The sequence below is a fragment of the Gymnodraco acuticeps genome, unplaced genomic scaffold (assembly GCF_902827175.1).
Source record: "Gymnodraco acuticeps unplaced genomic scaffold, fGymAcu1.1, whole genome shotgun sequence".
NCBI lineage: Eukaryota > Metazoa > Chordata > Actinopteri > Perciformes > Bathydraconidae > Gymnodraco > Gymnodraco acuticeps.
The window spans coordinates 306,323-325,598 of NW_022990346.1; the positions used below are offsets into that span (position 1 = coordinate 306,323).

The window sequence follows — 19,276 nt, forward strand, 5'->3', positions numbered from 1 at the left end:
GACATGTGATAACCATGAACAACAAAAAACAGAAATAAATTGTATGTGTGAGTGTGAGAGAGAAGCAGACCAACCTGTGTTTCCTCTTGCTGCCTCTTGAGCTGTTCCAGCATGGCCTTGAATTCAGCCTCTTTCTGCTCCGCCTCCTCCATAGTAGCTTGGTTCTGCTCCTCATAAGCCATGGCCACCACAGCCAAGATGAGATTCACCAGATAGAAGGAGCCCACAAAGATGACCAGCACAAAGAAGATCATGTAGGTCTTTCCTGCAGCTCGCAGAGTCTGACAGAAACACAGATACCAAGCAATAAGAACAAATCTGAGAATTAGAGTGATTATAGAGGAAACTTTACAAATTGTCCTAAATGTTGTGTCAGCATTGCTGGTGCTTCTATATCCGGTTCGTGACTTTTTCCAGGAAAATCTCCAGACAGAAAGAAGCCTTAGAGTGCAGGATTTGCCAGTTTTAAATACACACACACATCGACTGGCCTATTTGCCAAATGAAGCAAATCTGTTACGGCTGTGCTGGTGCAGATCTGGAGGAGGAGAAAAGAAATGCTAGTGCAGTGTCATGGTAGTGCAGTTTAACATCAAAGAAAGCTCTATTGTATATTTTGTACATACATACAAACAGAAGAGAAAGGATTAACAAAAGGCAGAGATGACCGTGTTGTAATACTGGTTCAGTGGACTCAACGTGGCAGAGAGCATGACTCTCCTAAAGATCATTTCAACAAACAATGAATTCACTTTAGTTCATTGCTTCTTAAAAAATGCAAATAACACAATTATTTTCTCCCTGCATTAGACACAGTTTTTGTTGTAAATGAATTGATGGAGGAGAACTGCTGCACCGGTGGCTGATTATTCCAGTGGTTAGAACAATGATTTTTATAAATGTATTTTTATGATAAAATGAGGACACAATCATTAGTACTACTAAGGGGTTGTTTAACATCTCTGGCTATGAGTAGGCTTATAAACAGAGATCTTTAAAACAGGTGCAGGAACGGTCAGAGACTTCATCCATGGGCCACTGTGACAAAATCCGAAGTCCTGCTTTTTGCTTACTCTAGACAAATATGTGTCAATTTGAAACCAAGAAGAAGAGAGTTGCTTTACCAGCATGTAGAGATTTTCCCAGAAGTCTTGGGTCATGAGGCGAAAGAGGGTGAGGAAAGCCCATCCAAAGCTGTCAAAGCTGGTGTAACCATAGTTGGGGTTCCTTCCAGCTTTCATACACACAAAGCCTTCTGGACATCGTCTGAAAGGAAAAAGAACGGGGAAAAAAACGTATCTAAATGCTGGGGTGCAATCTGAGCATTTCCTGACTCTCTGAGGTGTTTGTACCCTTTGTTGATTGCTTTTCTTACTTGTATTGCTTTAGGCTTAATGAGCATTAGGTGAACTTGTTTGGCAAGGGCTTGAATGTAAAAGAGGTTCATTTATATGTAAAAGTTCCATACTTTAACAAAGGCCACTTCAGTATCAACACAGTTGGCATTACCGATACAGGCACCACTGGCAGTCTGAGATACAACAGAATAGGACAATTAAAATGGGCCTAAAACATACTACTGATAAGATAGTTTTGTTGTTGTTTGATTGTGTATGCATGTTTACATGTACACTGTTAGGAGTATGATAGTGATATGATTTACCTTCATATTTCACGATCCAAGCAAGTCCTCCTCATGAATCATAGATACATGTCAGCTTAGACTGTCTAAATAGTATGTGTATGAGTGTGATTGTACTCATATTATTTTTTGTGAACTGTGAAAGTATTTGATTTCTAGCTTTTTTTGCATCAGTATCAACAAAATGCTATTCTTTCTTATGTACTAAGTTTGCATTGACCAATGCGGCCTACGGATCCATCAGGCCGCGTGGGTTACATCATTGATGATTTGTCCGACAACAGAACGATTGGAAACACCTGCTGAAAACATTAAATAAAAGTTAAAGTATGATTTAAGTGAGTGAAGCACTGACTTACCCTGAGTCAGAACTATTTCCACACAATAGAGCATCAAGCTGATTAGGAAGGAAGTAGAAATTTCCTGTAAGAAAACAAAAAGAAGACAGTCATTTGTATTAGCCGATAAAGCCGATAAAGTGTCATCATCTGTTGTTTTTTGTATCACCAAGTTACAAAAAATCTGTCAATTAAATTTAAAAGGGTTTAATGAGAAAATAATCACCAGGACGCACACACTCTGTTTAGTCCGATGTATGTTATCATTTGCAACTAGTCCAATTAAGCATCATGATAATCACTCACTGTCATTCATGATGTACTCGTCCCAGTCAAAGCCCCTGCTCCCATTTGCCAGGTAGCGCTCAGTCATGTTGATTGGCCAGATCACACACTTCTGCCGCAGGTTCCCCATAAAGAGCTGCAGTCCAATCAGAGCAAAGACGCTGAGACAGAAGACGGTCAGGATCATCACATCCGACAGCTTCTTCACAGACTGGATCAGAGCACCCACAATGGTCTTCAGGCCTGTCAATTAATATACAGTGAACACACAAACGCACACACACACACACACACACACACACACACACACACACACACACGCACGCACACACACACACACAAAGTGCACAAACAGGAGAACAGACAAACTCTCACACACACACACACACACACACACACACACACACACACACACACACACACACACACATAAGCAAACACACGCACATACACACAAATAGACACATATAAAAAGAATTGCAATATTTGGCTCTGCACAAGTGCACAAACTGAGCATGTTTTTATAAGTATAAGTTAAGTAAAGTATATATTTAATCCTGTATTTAACCCTGTGCTGGGCAGCCTCTTACATAAATCTAAACTTGGCAGGCATTGGAATTATTTTTAAAGCACCTACACCCACACTGTAAAGCCTCAACACAGAGATGGACTCAGTGTGTCATGTGCATTCCTTTATATTGGAGTATAAAACCAGTGTTTTTAACAACAATGCTTGTTGTTGTTCTTCTTCCTGATATTTCAGTTTATATGATAATCTGTAGTTCAGGCTGCTCTTTCTTATTAATTAATTAGCCATTGTGTGGTGTGTGGTTATTTACTTGACATTTGTTTTAAGCATACAGAGACTGCACATGAACAGTAGGTCAAAGTCATCAGAATTGGCAGAAATACGCTCTTTTTGACTTTAACATGAAAAATATATATCTTTTTAACATTTTTAATGTTGAAGTAACCACAATTAGTGGGTTTGGATGCAGTATGTTGAGCCTATAGGTTTATTTTTATTTTGTAGCTGTTGACAGTGGTTTTGTTTGCTATTGTTGGCAGGCCACTGTCAAACTATTGAAGTTCTACGATTATCATCTAATATAGAATTAGGACCTAATAGATTTGGACGATAAAGACGCTCGCACCATAACTGAAGTGTAACATAAATAAGTAGCATGAGGGAAAAATACTGTGCATATATTCTGTGTTAGAAAAATGCTACAAAAGGTTATCCAAATCTAACTGGTATCCTGTTATCACTGAGAAGTAGTGCATATCACTGTATATTAGTTCTGCTGCTGTCTCTTTCAAATGTAAACTTTGGATTGTCAGATTATATGGCTATCAAAACTAAATACTTCTAGAAACATTCAATAAAATCAAAGACATGACTATTTAGTATATAATAACAGCACAGTGATTTGAGTAAGATAGAGCATCCAAGTTGAACCACAGATCTAAAGATCACATTCAGTTGTTTTCATTAAACACATAACATCACAACAAAGACTGCAGCTTTCCGGGGTGTTTCCATCAGAGAGACACAATGTTTTTCCCACTTTTACAGTAAACAGCCCATGTAAGAGAATACATAATTATTTAGAAAAGCTATCTGAAGGATTTCCCACTGAGGAAGAACAGGCAGCACCAGAACTGGATTTAGTATCCATCTGGAGAAGAGAAATTGTTTCAATGGATTACTATCTCCCTTCACTCTTTGTGTCAATGGAAACATTCCTGACAAGCTGCAGTTTTGTATAATACTGCATTCAACAAATCAACTGAACGCAGCAGGACGACAAACTGCACACAGCCCACAGAACCAGGCTAAGTCAAGGAAGCAGGAAGTGAAGAGGAGAAAGAAAGGACAGGCGAGGAAGAGTTGGGTGTTCAGGGGGGTGGGGGCAATGAGAGGTGGCATGCAGGTCATTTAAACGCCAAGGCTGAAGGAATTGGTGTCAGCATCACCTGTCTGTATACCGTGATGGTGACCTTGCCTTAACTGAAGAACCGTTCCCATCCCAAGAACCTCTTTCTCCGCTCCTGCAGCACGGGCGAGCCCCCAGGCTGCTTTAGCCCAGAGCCAGCTGAGCGCTATATGCTGGAGGCTGAGCTTATTGTACAGTACTGTGTGTGTGTGTGTGTGTGTGTGTGTGTGTGTGTGTGTGTGTGTGTGTGTGTGTGTGTGTGTGTGTGTGTGTGTGTGTGTGTGTGTGAGTGTGTGTGTGTGTGTGTGTGTGTGTGTGTGTGTGTGTGTGTGTGTGTGTGTGTGTGTGTGTGTGTGTGTGTGTGTGTGTGTGTGTGTGTGGGTGGGTGTGTGTGTGGGTGGGTGTGTGTGTGTGTGTGTGTGTGTGTGTGTGTGTGTGTGTGTGTGTGTGTGTGATATATATTTGATTCCCTGTCTTATGTAATATAATTTGTGGAACCAAATAAAGTATTCAAATGTGTGTGTGTGCAGTATGTGCATATGTGTATATCTGCTAAAGTACAGTAACTTCATAGTGTAATTGATATCATATACAAAACAAATGAATGTGAGGTACTGTGTGTTCCCTAGGGAAGACACTAGTATTGATACCGACTGCATTTTTGCTTATTTGTGATCTTTATTTATTATTTATGTTTCCCTTTCACTCCCAGGATGGACAAAGATCTTCAAAAATAATCTAAAACCTGAATTAAATAACTCGTACAACTAAAAGATAACAAAATCCAAAAGAAAAGCCCCTTAAAGCCAAACTTGTAAAAGCATGTGTCTCAAAGCTTCATGCAGCGTTGATGTGTTATCAAATTAGGCTTGGCAGTCTTAGGGAATCAAATAGTCTTTAGGAACAAAAAGGTACTGTCATAGATTATAGGAATTTGGATCGATGTATGAAATAAAACTGAACACAAACCAGATGTGCAAAGAGGTAACAGATTTAAATAGACATTTATTTGTATTATATTGTTTATATAAGGCCTCATTATAACATCTTGAAAGTCAACTGCTTCTAAACAATATTTGTTTACCTCTTACTCTATACTATCACATGGTTTTGGACAATGTTTTCTATTTCCCTTGGGGTATAATTGCCCATATTTAACTGTTGCTAGCATGATGTGCTGCACATTAGCTCAGCTGTCCATATGGGGCATGCAAGCCCAGAAGACTGCCAGTAGACTGCTAAGCCTATCAAAAATGTATTGCTACCATTTTTGATTTTCATTAAAAAAAAGTAAAACAAAAGAAATGAAGAAATTCTAAAACATCCTTCTTCTTTTTTTAAAGAAAAAAATCAAAATAAAAGAAATAAAGACGGGTAAGAGATATGTAAGCTCAGCCTTAGTGTTTAAATGGGAGTCTCACCTGGAATGACAGAAATTGTTTTCAATGCTCGGAGAACCCTGAACGTTCTCAGCGCCGAGACATTCCCAAGGTCCACAAACTCTGTTATATATCTGTAACAAGGTAGGATGACACACAGAACAGAACCCCATGACACACAACACACACGATAACAACACACACACACACACACACACGCATGTACGCGCAAGAGCACGACACCAGCACCACCATCGAGGACCAGGAGGGGACACCACGGTGAGAGAGAGAACGCCTGTCCGACCAGAGGGAAGAGAACGAAGGAGGAAGAGGAGAGGGACTGGAACAAAACCACACCTAACATCAACCCCGTGACTCGCCCCCCCCGCAAACACAAACATCTGGACTGTCTTACCTGGGATAACTGAAATTGTTTTCAAAGCCCTCAGAACCCTGAACGTACGCAGAGCTGACACATTGCCTAGGTTTACAAACTCTGTTATATACCTGCAAGGTGGATCAGATACAATTAATCAGCAGCTATCCCAAACTGAGGAAAGAAATGATATATGGTTACATAATATTGTTATATAGCAATGTGGTGTGACGGACTGATGTGGACTGGAGGTGCTGTGGGCGACTGTCTTTAGAATTGGTTTTGAATTATTTAGCAGATGTCAACTTATATACCAGCAGAAATCATGAAAAAAAAAAAGATGTAACACTCAATGTCCAGTGAACCTAACATCACTTTAAATAATGAATATGATACATTTTGTAAGACCCAAAGACTCATTTAGAGTACAATTTGGGTCACTATAGCTTTGCAACTCGTGGCTAATCTATATCTTTACAATATTTGGAGCTGATGATTTTATTAATAACAATATTGAGCAATTGAGTTGTGCGAACTGTAATACATATAACATTTATAAAGGTTTCCTAAAGCTAACAAAATGCTGCTCGCCCTGTGCTGTTGAGTTGAAAGCTTAGACACATCACATCGTGGACTTCTTGCAGTAATGGCTATGTGTTGAATAAAATGTGTTCACACCAATTCTTTCTTGTTCCTCCACAGTTGCCCACAGCAGTTTTTTGATTTGGAATACGGTCTTTGTCCATGTTTAATTATAAAACAACAACTACCAATTTCATTATTTTGAAAACCACTCCAACAGACTGCCATACCTGCAGTTTGTTGTTAAAAGATGAAATGTTTGTTAGACATACATAATGAAACCCACAAACTTATGGAGACATTTGACTTGTTTCAATGTCTTATAAGACACAACAGGGAGTCAGCAAAAACAATGTTACATAGTTAAACTGGTGATTGATTAGCTAGATAGAAAGTTTTATTGCTTTTGATATTTAGCTGCTGTTATCTTGTAACTTAAACTTCTAAATAAATCTGTCCCACGATTTTCTTCTATCTGTAAAATGCAAAAATGTTATTATTTCATCAGTCATGTTGAAAATCCAAATGTATTTAATAATTGAATGCGTTATTGTTAATATTTACGAGGAAAAATACTTACGCCATTGAGATGACCATGAAATCCAGCCAGTTCCATGGGTCTCGGAGAAAGGTGAACCCATCTATAGCGAATCCTCGGGCGACCATTTTTGTGAGTGACTCAAACGTATAGATACCTGTGAAGGTATACCTTGAGAACAAAGAGAGAAGAGAGTAAAACGGCGACAGACACATTAAATGAGGATATGATTGCTGAGGAAAAGTATGGAGGTGTACTCACTCTACTTGTTTGGACCACTCCGGTGGGTCACTAAATGTCATGAATATACAGTTGGTCAAAATCGTACACATGATGATCATGCTGAATAACGTGAGAGGACAGAAGTTAAGGAAACATTGAACAATGCTACCCATTACACCCCATACATGTTAATACACCACCTACTACAATCTTAAGAAAGAGGGAGGTGCAGGGGGAAGAGAGATTTAGATGTTACTCTTTACCGAAGAATTATAATCAAGACACATGTTTAAAACACTGAAACATCTATTTTCATTCACAGAAAAACATAGAAATTAATCACTTGAAAGGATATGAGTGTATCAAAATCTTAATAGCTATTCGCCTAAGTAGATTGAAAGGGGTTAGGATGTACATGGAGGACGTGGCACTGAAGCGGAAGAGTGTTTTCCCACTGTTGAAGACTATAAATGTCTGTGGAGAGAGGGAGAAAAAGACAAGGACAAAGAAAGTTAGTACATTTAGGCTATCATTGATTATATGGCTCGTACTATTCAGGACACAGGATCCGCTAGTCTTTGCATCTTATTTTAGGAAGAGATGAATGTAGCTTGACAGAGCAGCTGGTGTGAGTCCTGAGCTCACCTCTGAGTCACGGGGCGCTCTAACTGATTCTCACAGTGCAGGTAATACTGTATATCATCAGAACATAGCATTTTGAGGAGAGTGCTCACTGTGTTGTCGCTTAACCCATTTTGGAATCTATACATTGAGAAAACAGTGAGCATAGTACTTCAGATTGTAACGGCCTTCTATCGTACAAAACACACATCAGAATAACAGTTAAAAAAGATAAAAGGTATAGAAACGGGCACATAGTCAGTGGGACAAGGACACAGGGCTGTGCTTTACTCTGCTGACACCACTCCTTCTGTGCCCAGTCACCCGAGAGCCAGCAGTATAGCTTTCATAACAGTCCCTCATACTAAGTCAGTTGTAATCGGTAATCCTTGTTGCCTCTTTGGTTCCTGAATATTGACAATTCCTCCCATTTTTCTTCAAACTGTGATTCTTGCAGTCTCAGTCAATGTGTCAGTTTTTTCTTTATATGGATTTCCTCTACGATCTCTTTCCATTTGTCCTGAGTAGTAGTTTCCATCTTACACCATTTTCTATTGAAAGCTTTTTCCACAGCTATTAACAATATTTTGACATTATATCTATCCCTAATTTTAAAATGTTATTCCATAAAAAGACCCCTTCAATTCAAAGGCACATCATATCCAAGTCTCTTTTTCAAAACGTTGGGTATGAATTTCCAGCACTTCATAATTTTTGGGAATTTCCAAATGTATATAAGAGAACCTTTGTCCAGGTGGCATCAGTCTCTGTCCTGAATATCTTTCCACCATGACATTAGCTCCGCAAGCAGCAGACAGACGCATGGGAAGTTCTCCCTTCTTTGTGGCCAAATGACTCTCTTCGCCCCAAGTTTAAAGCTCTTACTGGAAGAGGACCGCAAATGCTGTCATCGATCAGCAGCAGATCTGCTGACTCGAGGCTCTCAGCAACCACTCCCCACCCATAAACAGCACTGGGCCGAGTGGGGCTGTGCTCTTGGGTGAGGCTGCATTGTCTGGTTGTTTGTGCAGATATTTGGACAAAGAAAATGTGGGGTCTGAGGGAGAAGTAAGAGCATTATTTATAAACAAATACAGTACTGGGATACTTGACAAATGTGTGGTTTGGATAAGTAATAAATGCCTATACTGTCCGAGTTTCTTTTCCTCCTTTACCACATCCCCTCATGTGTATTTATGAAACCACTGACATTATTTACAGGTTACATAAAGACAAGCTTGTCCTGTATGTAACCAGTATTGTAGAACGATGAAGAAATGAAATAATATCAGACACTGATTTCAATTTTAACTCCCTCCGTTTCAACATTAAAGCAGCATAATGTAACTGCACATGCTCGATGTTCGACAGTGTTAGCAACACACGCTAGCTTCTGATCATTTTGCAAGTAATGTTATCATAGCAATAGCAGTGTATATGTGACTTGCACTCTAAAACAGTTAGGGGCCTAAATAAGAAAAACAAAGATTCTTACATCTCACATCTTTAGGTGATAAACAATCCTTGTTTCAAAATATATATATATATGTATATATATATGTATATACATATATATATATATATGTATATATATATATATATATGTATATATATATGTATATACATATATATATATATATGTATATATATATATATATATGTAAATGAAGTAAACAGCCTCTGTAAACTGTGTTAACCTATTTTAAAAACTACAATTCAATTTACAGAAAAACAAGTTGCGGACATGTTGTCCATCGGATAACATGCACGCAGCCTCAGCAAATAATAAAGGGCAAACTCTACTGTACTAGCCCTTAACGTTGAGGTATAATAATAACAACTGCATTCACAATGATATGATGATGGTAGTTGGAGGAGAACCCACTGGCTGGAGAGCATACATATAGTATATGATAAATGGTTCTTTGGTCTTTAATATGCATATGGCACCAGGAACAAAATACATCAAAATACATCTGCAACAAGTTTATGGTTCACACCACGGGAAACACTTAAGAAATGGGAAGGCGACTGGAAGTATCCTGAGAGAAGTGGTGTCCTGAAATCTAATTAAATTAAAAATAGCGTCTGCAGTCTGGGGAAAGACAAAATGTATTCTCTGCATCAGAAGACTCCTCTCTCTCTCCCTCCCTTCCCCTCTTCAGTTCTTTTATGCCAATAAGCATCTGCACTACTTCAAAAATTCTCTCACTTGTATTCCCGTCACATGGAGACATGAGGTATACTAAACCGACACATCACAAACAGGAACACACACAAGACCTACAGTCATGTTCAGAGGGTACATTTCTCTTTTAGAGGTCAAGTGTTTTGCTGAACAAGCAAATACAGTATGTGGTGGAAAGGGGAGGTTGTAAAATGAGCGGTATCTCATTAGCACTTAACAGATGCCCCCGCATGCATAACTATGTTCAATATGTTAATCAATGTGAAGCCTATGGATTTTTAAAACGTCATTGAAAACTTCAGTTACGAAGGCAAAAACATTTTTTACACATGATGTTTTAGAAAACACATATTTTGTCCTTAGAAAGTCCAAGCTTCAACGTAATTCATCCTCTACACTATATGGTAAATACAATTTCATAATAAATATGGAATTCAACTATAATAAGGCTTTCTTTAGCTACTCAAGTAGTGTGTCAATTTGCAGACAGAAAAATCTGCTGTTGACGCAAACTTGGCAACCTGGCACGATTACAACAAGGGGTGCAAATGTAAGGCCATTTCCTTAATTGATTGTGCCACATTATTCAAGAACTGATCAATCATTGATGGTTATCAAATACTAAACCTATTATTTTTCTTTACAAAGGCTGCATTGTGATGGGCTATTTTTAATGCACTATTACAACCATAAACTCAATGAACACATGATAGATATTTTCTTCATCGTTTATATTCTTAACAGTGATCCGTTGATTAATCAAAGTTTTTCCTGGATTAACTCTGTAAAGTGGGTAAACAGAGTGTTTTAGTGACACTGAATTCATTGTCACTGGATAGAAGATTTGGACACACATCCAACCATGCAGTGAACTGGTAATATTAAGAAACTGAGGAGGGGTTCTATCTATGCACATGGATAAATAAAGTATGAAAGAGGACAGGCACAATGGATTACACTTTGTAACATAATACTCTCTACAGTCTCACATACACACACACACAGAAACACACATAACTACTTAAGCAAACTGCCTACGTTATGATGTAGCCTACTCATAGAATGTAGAATATAAAATATAAATACACAACTCAGCAGAGCAAGCTTCACTTTATTTGCTGCAAAGCTGGTGAAATGTTGCTAATTCTCCACAGAGCGTTAAAGAAAAAGGCACATGTGCAAGAATCGGGAGGCAGAATGCAGCTGCAAGGACAGTGTGTGTGTGTGTGTGTGTGTGTGTGTGTGTGTGTGTGTGTGTGTGTGTGTGTGTGTGTGTGTGTGTGTGTGTGGTGTGTGTGTGTGTGTGTGTGTGTGTGTGTGTGTGTGTGTGTGTGTGTGCAGCAGAGAGAGCTAGAGAGAGAGAGAGAGAGAGAGAGAGAGAGAGAGAGAGAGAGAGAGAGAGAGAGAGAGAGATGGGGGGGGGGAGGGGGAGTGATGCAGAACAGAAAGCCAGAGAGCTGCAGAGGGGCAGAGAGCCAAACCTGAGATGGATGGGTAGACGGAGGGAGGAGGAGGACTGGGTAGGCATGCAGAAGAGAGAGAAACTGAGAATGAGACGAGGAGGGGACAGAGAGAGAGAGATCTAAGCAGGGAAACAATAGAGCCTTAAACGTGTGTGTGTGTGTGTGTGTGTGTGTGTGTGTGTGTGTGTGTGTGTGTGTGTGTGTGTGTGTGTGTGTGTGTGTGAGTGTGTGTGTGTGTGTGTGTGTGGTGTGTGTGTGTGTGTGTGTGTGTGTGTGTGTGTGTGTGTGTGTGTGTGTGTGTGTGTGTGTGTGTGTGTGTGTGTGTGTGTGTGTGTGTGTGTGTGTGTGTGTGTGTGTGTGTGTGTGTGTGTGTGTGGGGGGGGGGAGACCCCAGCCTGACACACGCTGGCCTATTTCTTCACAAAACTGACAGCAGATTTGGATTGTAGACCTTAAAGAAGATGGCAATAAACTAAGCCCTTAAATGATAATAAGAAAAAGGGTTAGGGTATAATTATCCATTATACAACGTGAAAACAGGCAGCTTACGTTTTTTTTAAATGTCAAATAATATCTATCGTTCATGGAACTGTATTCATCATGATGATATTTAATAGACTAAACAATGTATTATCTATTTACAAAAATAATTGAAAAATGGTTAGTTGGAGCCCTAAATGACCTTCATAAACCAAGACATACTGTAAATCAGAACTCATAAGACCTTTTCAAGAACATAGCTGTATTCACAAGCCTCTTTGCAGGCCGGAAGGAGAAAACATGACACACATACACTATTAGCTGGATTTAAGCCCATTCTGGATCAAGCACCTCATATTGACTAAGTGCATTCTGATTCCATTTTCAAAGAAGTCAAAATATCAACAGTATGTCAGCTTTCACGTTGTTCACCATAAAACGTTGATGCTTTGCGACAAAATAACGCTGATCTCATAAGAGACATGTATTAGCGTTCTAGAACATAATTCATGTGTCTGATAGAGCTCACCGCATTGAGGACTCAGCCAGTCATGTCCCAAACAATGTTTGACTGCAAACTCATTTCCCAGCATATTATACCACATCAAAAAAATGCGTCATCCCACTTCTTTACCTGTAAGCTGTGCTGCAAATCCCAGTTTCCCCTACTAACCCCACCCTTCTTCTCTATATGAAACCTAGCTAGCAGTGGAAGCACATTTCCCCCACCACCCCAACCCCCATCCCTTCCTCACTCAGCTCAGTACAGGAGGATGCTGTGTCATCAGAGACTGAGGACTCAGACAAAGCACTAAAGCCTGGCCCTCCTTCTAATTTACTACACCCTGAAAAAAAAGACACGCCAGAGAAGAAGGCAGCGGATGGGAGAGAGTAATGGACAGAGACACATACAGAGATGGTGGGACAGCAGCATAATGAAATGGTGTGTACAGTGCTACATGCTGAGATTCAGAGGCTGCTGCTGCTATAGCCGTCAGCTCCCTTTGTGCACTCGCTAGTAGCTGCTGCCCTGCAGAAGTCTGAGCAGCAATGACTGGTCTGCTGCACACTCCTGTTATAAAACGCTCACCAAAAGGAGGAGAATAAAGCCTCCGCATTAACAAAACCTGTTCTCCAAACGGTTCCATCACCAATTCCAGCTGAATCATGATATTAACTGTACTTCCAGGTATATCATAACCCGCCCCTCTAAACATAAGCACATATGTGTGCTTCAGTCCACGCTAAAACACTATGCCCTCCATTCATCCCTCTTGCCAGACCACAGCAGCTTTAACATTGCCTAATCACATCAGACATTTGAAAAACCCAGGCAGTCCTCTCCCCATCACAGGGGAAAACAAGAACTGCAACGCTGCATTTCTCCTCCTCACCACTTCCCCCTCTTCCTCTCTTTGATGCATGAGTGCTGTGATCAGGTTTCCTGCAGCTGACACACTCATTGACATACAGAGCAATGGCGAGCGATAGGATGACTGTCCGTCGAGTAGAGGAGACGAGCAGCCCGGAAAGGTGAGGACAGAAACAGCAGAGGGAGATTGGACGCTAACCATGAATATACTTAAGAGGCATTTCCTCAAGTATGATAAAGGACAAATACATTAGTGGATTAGGAAATGATTGATATGAATAATAGTAAGAGGGAGAGGGAAGAAGAGGTCTTAACCTGTTACTCCTGCTGACACAACACATAGATGGGTGTGATGAGGTTAGCAGATCTAAAGCAGAATAAAGATAAGCTTTATTAATAAATACACATATGTCGGGAGCCTTGTTTGATAAACTAACTCGCTAGTCTACTGTCACATCCTACTCTTTTGAAATGACCTTAAAGTGAGCAAATTAGCAAGGAACCATTGCAATGACTGCACTAGTGTAGCTGTTTAGAAGCCAGAAAAGGAAAGGCTGTAACTGTGATTGTGTTTATATGATAACTACTTTCTCAGGTCGTTGATATTATTATTCATTTTTATATTTAAGATTAACAAAATGTTTGTGTTTATCAGGGAATTGAAGACATTCTAATAAAACACACTTATATACTAATGTATCTCATCCTACACATCAACCTTGAGTCTCCATTCATCGTTCTAATGGTACACAAATCTGACCAAAACATATTTGGAAAGAACATTCATTTTGTAGTTGAACCATTTCTTGTTTTGAAAAGTAACCCTGTCATTCTGATAATGTAGGTGGTATCATATTTCACATCCGTTGCCAATAACAACTTGGGAAAAAGCTGAATAAGGACTTCATTTCCCATGTTTATTTTTCAAGATTTGTATTTATTTGACTGACTTTACTGTGAAACTAGAGACCATCTTGACTTTGCTTCAAAATAGACCATCATTTTTGTATCCCAAACACCGCTGAGTTAGGTAACTGCTTGTTGCACGGTTGTGACGCTAGCATGGTAACTAAATCTGTCCACGAACAGAAATATAAGCCCCTGGCAAAGTATTTAAAATGGCATCTGAGGTACTTCCCAGTACAGAAGGTGTCTCCAGGAGCACATTTGGCCATGATGACACACACAGACTTACAAGGAGAATACAATACCAGCGCTCCTGTTGACGCATCTAATTATATATTTAAAGCAAAGACCATATCAGTACAGCATTCATTGCATTGTTTCTTACACAAACTATAAGAAACAAATGCACAGTACAGTATTATACTGTACTTGAGTGTCGAAAAACGTTGAGGTCTTTACTCTTCCGGAGGAGTTTTCCGCCCTACAAGTTTTTGTAGGGCCTAATATGTTCTGTGTATATCTGTTATGCTCTTTACAGAAACATAACATCACAGATATTCATGTTTTGTTATAAATAATCCCATCACACATATGGGAGCCACAGGAGGCATACGAGTGGAGGCCATGACAAAGATCTCCGCAACAACTTTCCTCCAAATGCCAAAATGAAATGCCACAGAGGAAAGTAGGGGAGGTAAAGAAGAATGAACTGGCAATAATAATAAGTGGGGAAGGATAATAAGAGAAGAATGCAACCCTTTCCTGTGGCCACCACTGAACAATGCCGTGAATCAATAGATCACAAAAGGCAAATCCACTTGATAGTTTCATCCGCCCTATGAGGGAGTGCTGCTGGCTGAGACCGCCGGTCTGCTGACGGGGCTTCTTGCTGCTGTACAGGCCGCAGATTCTCTTAAGAAGACTGGCTACTCCAAATGTCTATACAGTGGAAGGCTCTGCATTCCCTCCTGCCCTTTTCTCTCCACTTCCTGTCCTCTCCTGCCATCTTCTGCCCTCACATTCCTATTTAGCTAGTGCAGCACTAAATTAAGGGCACAGACAAGATAGAGTGCGAAAGAAAACTCAAATGTTTTGTTCTAGTTCTCTTCTAAAAATGATATGGTTGTACTTTTTGTGACAGCCGTGTCTATATTGCATTATAAGCATACTTATATTGCGTTAAAATCTGCTTATAGCACAGTATATAGGGATAGTGATTGGTCTAATGGATAGTGAGGTGGGCTGGAGATTGGAAGGTAGTGAGTTCAAATCCCGCCAGGAACACCACCACTAGTGTGCCCTTGAGTAAGGCACTTAGCCCTTAGTTACTCCAGGGAGAATGTCCCTGTAATTGGTCATTGTAAGTCGCTTTGGATAAAAGCGTCAGCTAAATTAAATGTAATGTATATAAGTTAAGATAAATTGTAGTTTTAAGCACTGATAAACATTGAAAATGCTTTATAAAGTGTAACAATTCATTCATCATTTTCATGGCTTTTTTTATGTTGCAAGGAGTATAATGTATTATACTACCCATAATTGTTATGCATACATATACATATGCGTTACCCCGGATTATATTCTACACTAATAGGTCATTGTGTGCCATAGAGAGATTAGATGTATGAGGTATTCACTGATAAAATACATTACAAGCTGGTTAAAAGTTTGCTATAATTTGTTTGCTTTTAGTACAAAAAAAGATCATTAAATCCAAAAAGTATTATGATGCATAAATGTCATTGTAAAAAGCTTTATTATGTGAAAGCATTGTTATTATAAAGCATTATAAAGACTGTTTATAACGATAATTATAAAAAGCTATTGAAATCTTAGAACATTAAGTATGTTTATAATGACTCATAGATATGGGCGTCATAGAAAGTTATCAAAAACATAATTTGGAGAGAAAGTAGGGAGATTCAGGTTTGTGTTATCTACACCTATTATGCATCAATTTAAAAGCTTATTTAGAAACAATTTGAGTGTGTGGCATATCTGAGGGGAAAATTCACAATATGATTTTAAACGATAGTAGCATTGATACCACCGCTCAAGCCAATCATGTACTGAGCACATCCACAACTTGTTAGCATGGCCAACTGGCTGCTACATTAGCACCACGGCAGCTGTTTGGCTAGAAAGACACAACCAATAACCAAAATATCTCAACAAATATGTTTTTGATCACATTGATAAATGTTCTACTACTCAGACCTGTGCTAGTTATGGAAAGATACAGTTAAGCTTCTTTCTGTCACCATACCAGAGCTTCCATCGTTGCGATTCCTTCACTCATACCATCTGTCAATCGCCTTTTACTTGAGTTTTAAGGTCATGACGTTCAGCGAAAAAGACAGATTTATACTGCTCAGACCATCTTATTAATTTCTAACATGTCGTATATTTGACCATGTATTTTCTTAAGGGAATACAGTAAGAGTAGCAAACTGTGTGTAATTACAAAAAAAGTAAAAAACGTGTCCATATTTAAATGTTGATACAAGAGGCGGAGTTACTAAATATCTGTTAATATTATTTAATGCAGTACCTGTCTAGGGATGAGAATCCAAATATGTGTGCATACTACATACAGTACTTAAGTGAACCCACTTTAATTTGATTAATTTGAACAACAGTGGAAACATTGCAGAATTGAATGTTGATCACAGTAACAGCGCATCAAAAATGATACAATTGTGATAACAATAATTATTCCACTGCCAGTATGCATTCTGTCTGCTTTTGGACAGAGCACTTGTGATTCCTTGTGTTTTATCATAACATAATTTAATGAGCTGAAGTATTAATTGCACATAAACATAGATATTAAATTAAATGGTCACATCATCTTCACCATGAACTAACACAAATAATAAATGAACCCTGCAGAAACATGTATGAGAATAGCCACTGACCGAGGACAGAATTGCTTTTACATTAACTGCATTTCCTTAATTGTACAGGTGTACTAAAAACACTGATAGATCTTCTATGATCTAATAATGCAGTGACTGTAGGTAAGCCCCTGAAGCATGGACTTAGAAGTATCAAAAGCTCTTGCATTTCTCAAGGTTATCTTCCTCTGTATTGAACACAATAACTTCAATTTTGAATGAATTCATATGAAAACTGAATTTGATATTGCAATTAATTTCCTATCACCTATGTGTATGGCAGTTAGTTTAAAATGTTAGCAATTTCACAACAGAAAAAAGGGTAAACATTAACCCACTTGAAGGTTCAGCACAACAGCTGAATAAAACATGTGTCAAAATCTGTCATTATCTATAAACCTCTTAACTACATTAAGCAAAATGCTCCTTCATTCAAGTGTTTTGGGTGAAACTGGGTAGTGCATGTGGCCTGTGTGAGAACTCACTTTCAGGTTCAGGTTCTGATAGTATGGATCCAAATCCTCCAGCGGTACGCCCGACATTCCCTTAGGAATATCGCCGTAGATGAACGGCAGGCTCTTCCCAGCCTCCAGGTCACTGTTGGGCTTGGCTTCATTTTCTTCCGACGTGTCACGGTGACTACTGTCCGATCGGGGTTTGGGTGGCTTCTTGTTCTTTTCCACTTGGATGCGCTTCTCGATGTCAAGGAGTGACTCTGGGGTGAATTTCTTGAAGCTGCCAGGTCCTGGGGGTGACATAAGGTATGCGGCCATGTTTTCATCCTGCAGCTATTCCCCCTTTAGTTGTTTTCCATCAGAGACATCCAGCTCTGCGAGGAAGACAGGGACACAGAGTGAGAAAGTGTGTGCATAAGGTCTGGATCAAAGAGGATGTTGAAAGAAATTATGGAACACAAAATGAAAAAATTAATGATACAAATAATGTCATTTTGTATTTTGTTACATTTATTAATAAATATGACTGGACAGTACACGGATGGTTATGATTAAATGTGTTGACACACATGTTAGTCCAGTTGCTTGGCATCGCTTTTCCGTTTCAGTGCTGCTCAAAGCCTTGCAGATGGAATTTTCTAGTTCTGCTAAGGAACGCAAACAAAGCAAAATAAAGCTGAAAAAGTGCAAACCGTTATGGGCCAGTAGGCATTATTTCTGCTCTCTACATCAACCTTAATGACTAAAGCACTGATCCTGTATCCACAAAAGCAAAACCCAGGTACCCAGCCGATATAGTAGACAGTATCAAATTCCCTTTTGCTCTCATCTTCGTGACCTTAACAGGGAGGAAAATAGGTCTCTTTATCCCACCAGGAACTCACTTGTCTCAATCTCTCCTACCCAAGTTTCTTTCCTTGAATTATGCTTATCTAACCATGCCAAAAAACTGTTGATGTTAATGAGACTGCCGGTCTCACTGAGACTAAACATCCAGGCCTACAGCTCTCAAGATCATTATTTTAGATGTGGATCTCTCTCGGGTTGGGCCCAAACAGCTATCACTGTCAACATATATAGTATAAAGTAGGCTTCCAGCACACAAGCTATTACATTATGTCCTTTACAAAATGACAAGGAGCCAAAACAATCCTAAATCAAGCAAAGAATACAGATACAAGTATTTAAATTGATGTAACTGGGATGGGTGGTAAATAAATGTATATGTGGGGTTGATTGCATAACACTAATTCATTCATTTTTATCTGTGAAAAACCCATCCAGCTGCTTATTTTTTGGATTAAGAGAAATTAAACTTGTCAGATGGCCTGTGTTTATCACATTCAACAGCACACACATTCAGGTGTTTTACATCCTTAAATACCGACTGACTAATATGAAAGCACAGTTAACTGCTAAGTGTTAAGTGTGTTAAAAGATATAGTCAACCAATGAATGCCAGACTAACAATTATATTATAACCTCTGGGGCTCTGACTCATTGCTTAAAAAGTAAGGTTGTAATAACATTATCATATGCATGTCTTCAGACTCCTAAAACAGATGCATTTCTCTCCCCAGCTAGCTGATGGCCAT

General features: G+C 39.2%; 1 protein-coding gene across 5 annotated transcripts in view; it reads right to left on the bottom strand.

The window, feature by feature from the left end:
• Window positions 1–19,276, bottom strand: part of scn8ab (sodium channel, voltage gated, type VIII, alpha subunit b) — a 46,980-nt gene that overhangs the window by 25,160 nt on the left and 2,544 nt on the right. For 3 of the 5 annotated variants that reach the window (XM_034223848.1, XM_034223849.1, XM_034223850.1), the window contains 9 exons: window positions 17,712–18,055; window positions 7,655–7,773; window positions 7,339–7,428; window positions 7,120–7,248; window positions 5,624–5,715; window positions 2,287–2,508; window positions 2,002–2,065; window positions 1,125–1,266; window positions 75–281 (listed from right to left, as the gene is read on the bottom strand). In XM_034223848.1, coding sequence (XP_034079739.1) covers window positions 75–281; window positions 1,125–1,266; window positions 2,002–2,065; window positions 2,287–2,508; window positions 5,624–5,715; window positions 7,120–7,248; window positions 7,339–7,428; window positions 7,655–7,773; window positions 17,712–17,999 — 1,353 coding nt within the window. In that variant the 5' untranslated portion in view covers window positions 18,000–18,055. Of the gene's footprint in view, window positions 1–74; window positions 282–1,124; window positions 1,267–2,001; window positions 2,066–2,286; window positions 2,509–5,623; window positions 5,716–5,996; window positions 6,089–7,119; window positions 7,249–7,338; window positions 7,429–7,654; window positions 7,774–17,711; window positions 18,056–19,276 lie in introns of those variants that run through there. The other 2 variants (XM_034223852.1, XM_034223853.1) reach the window with 2 other exon arrangements.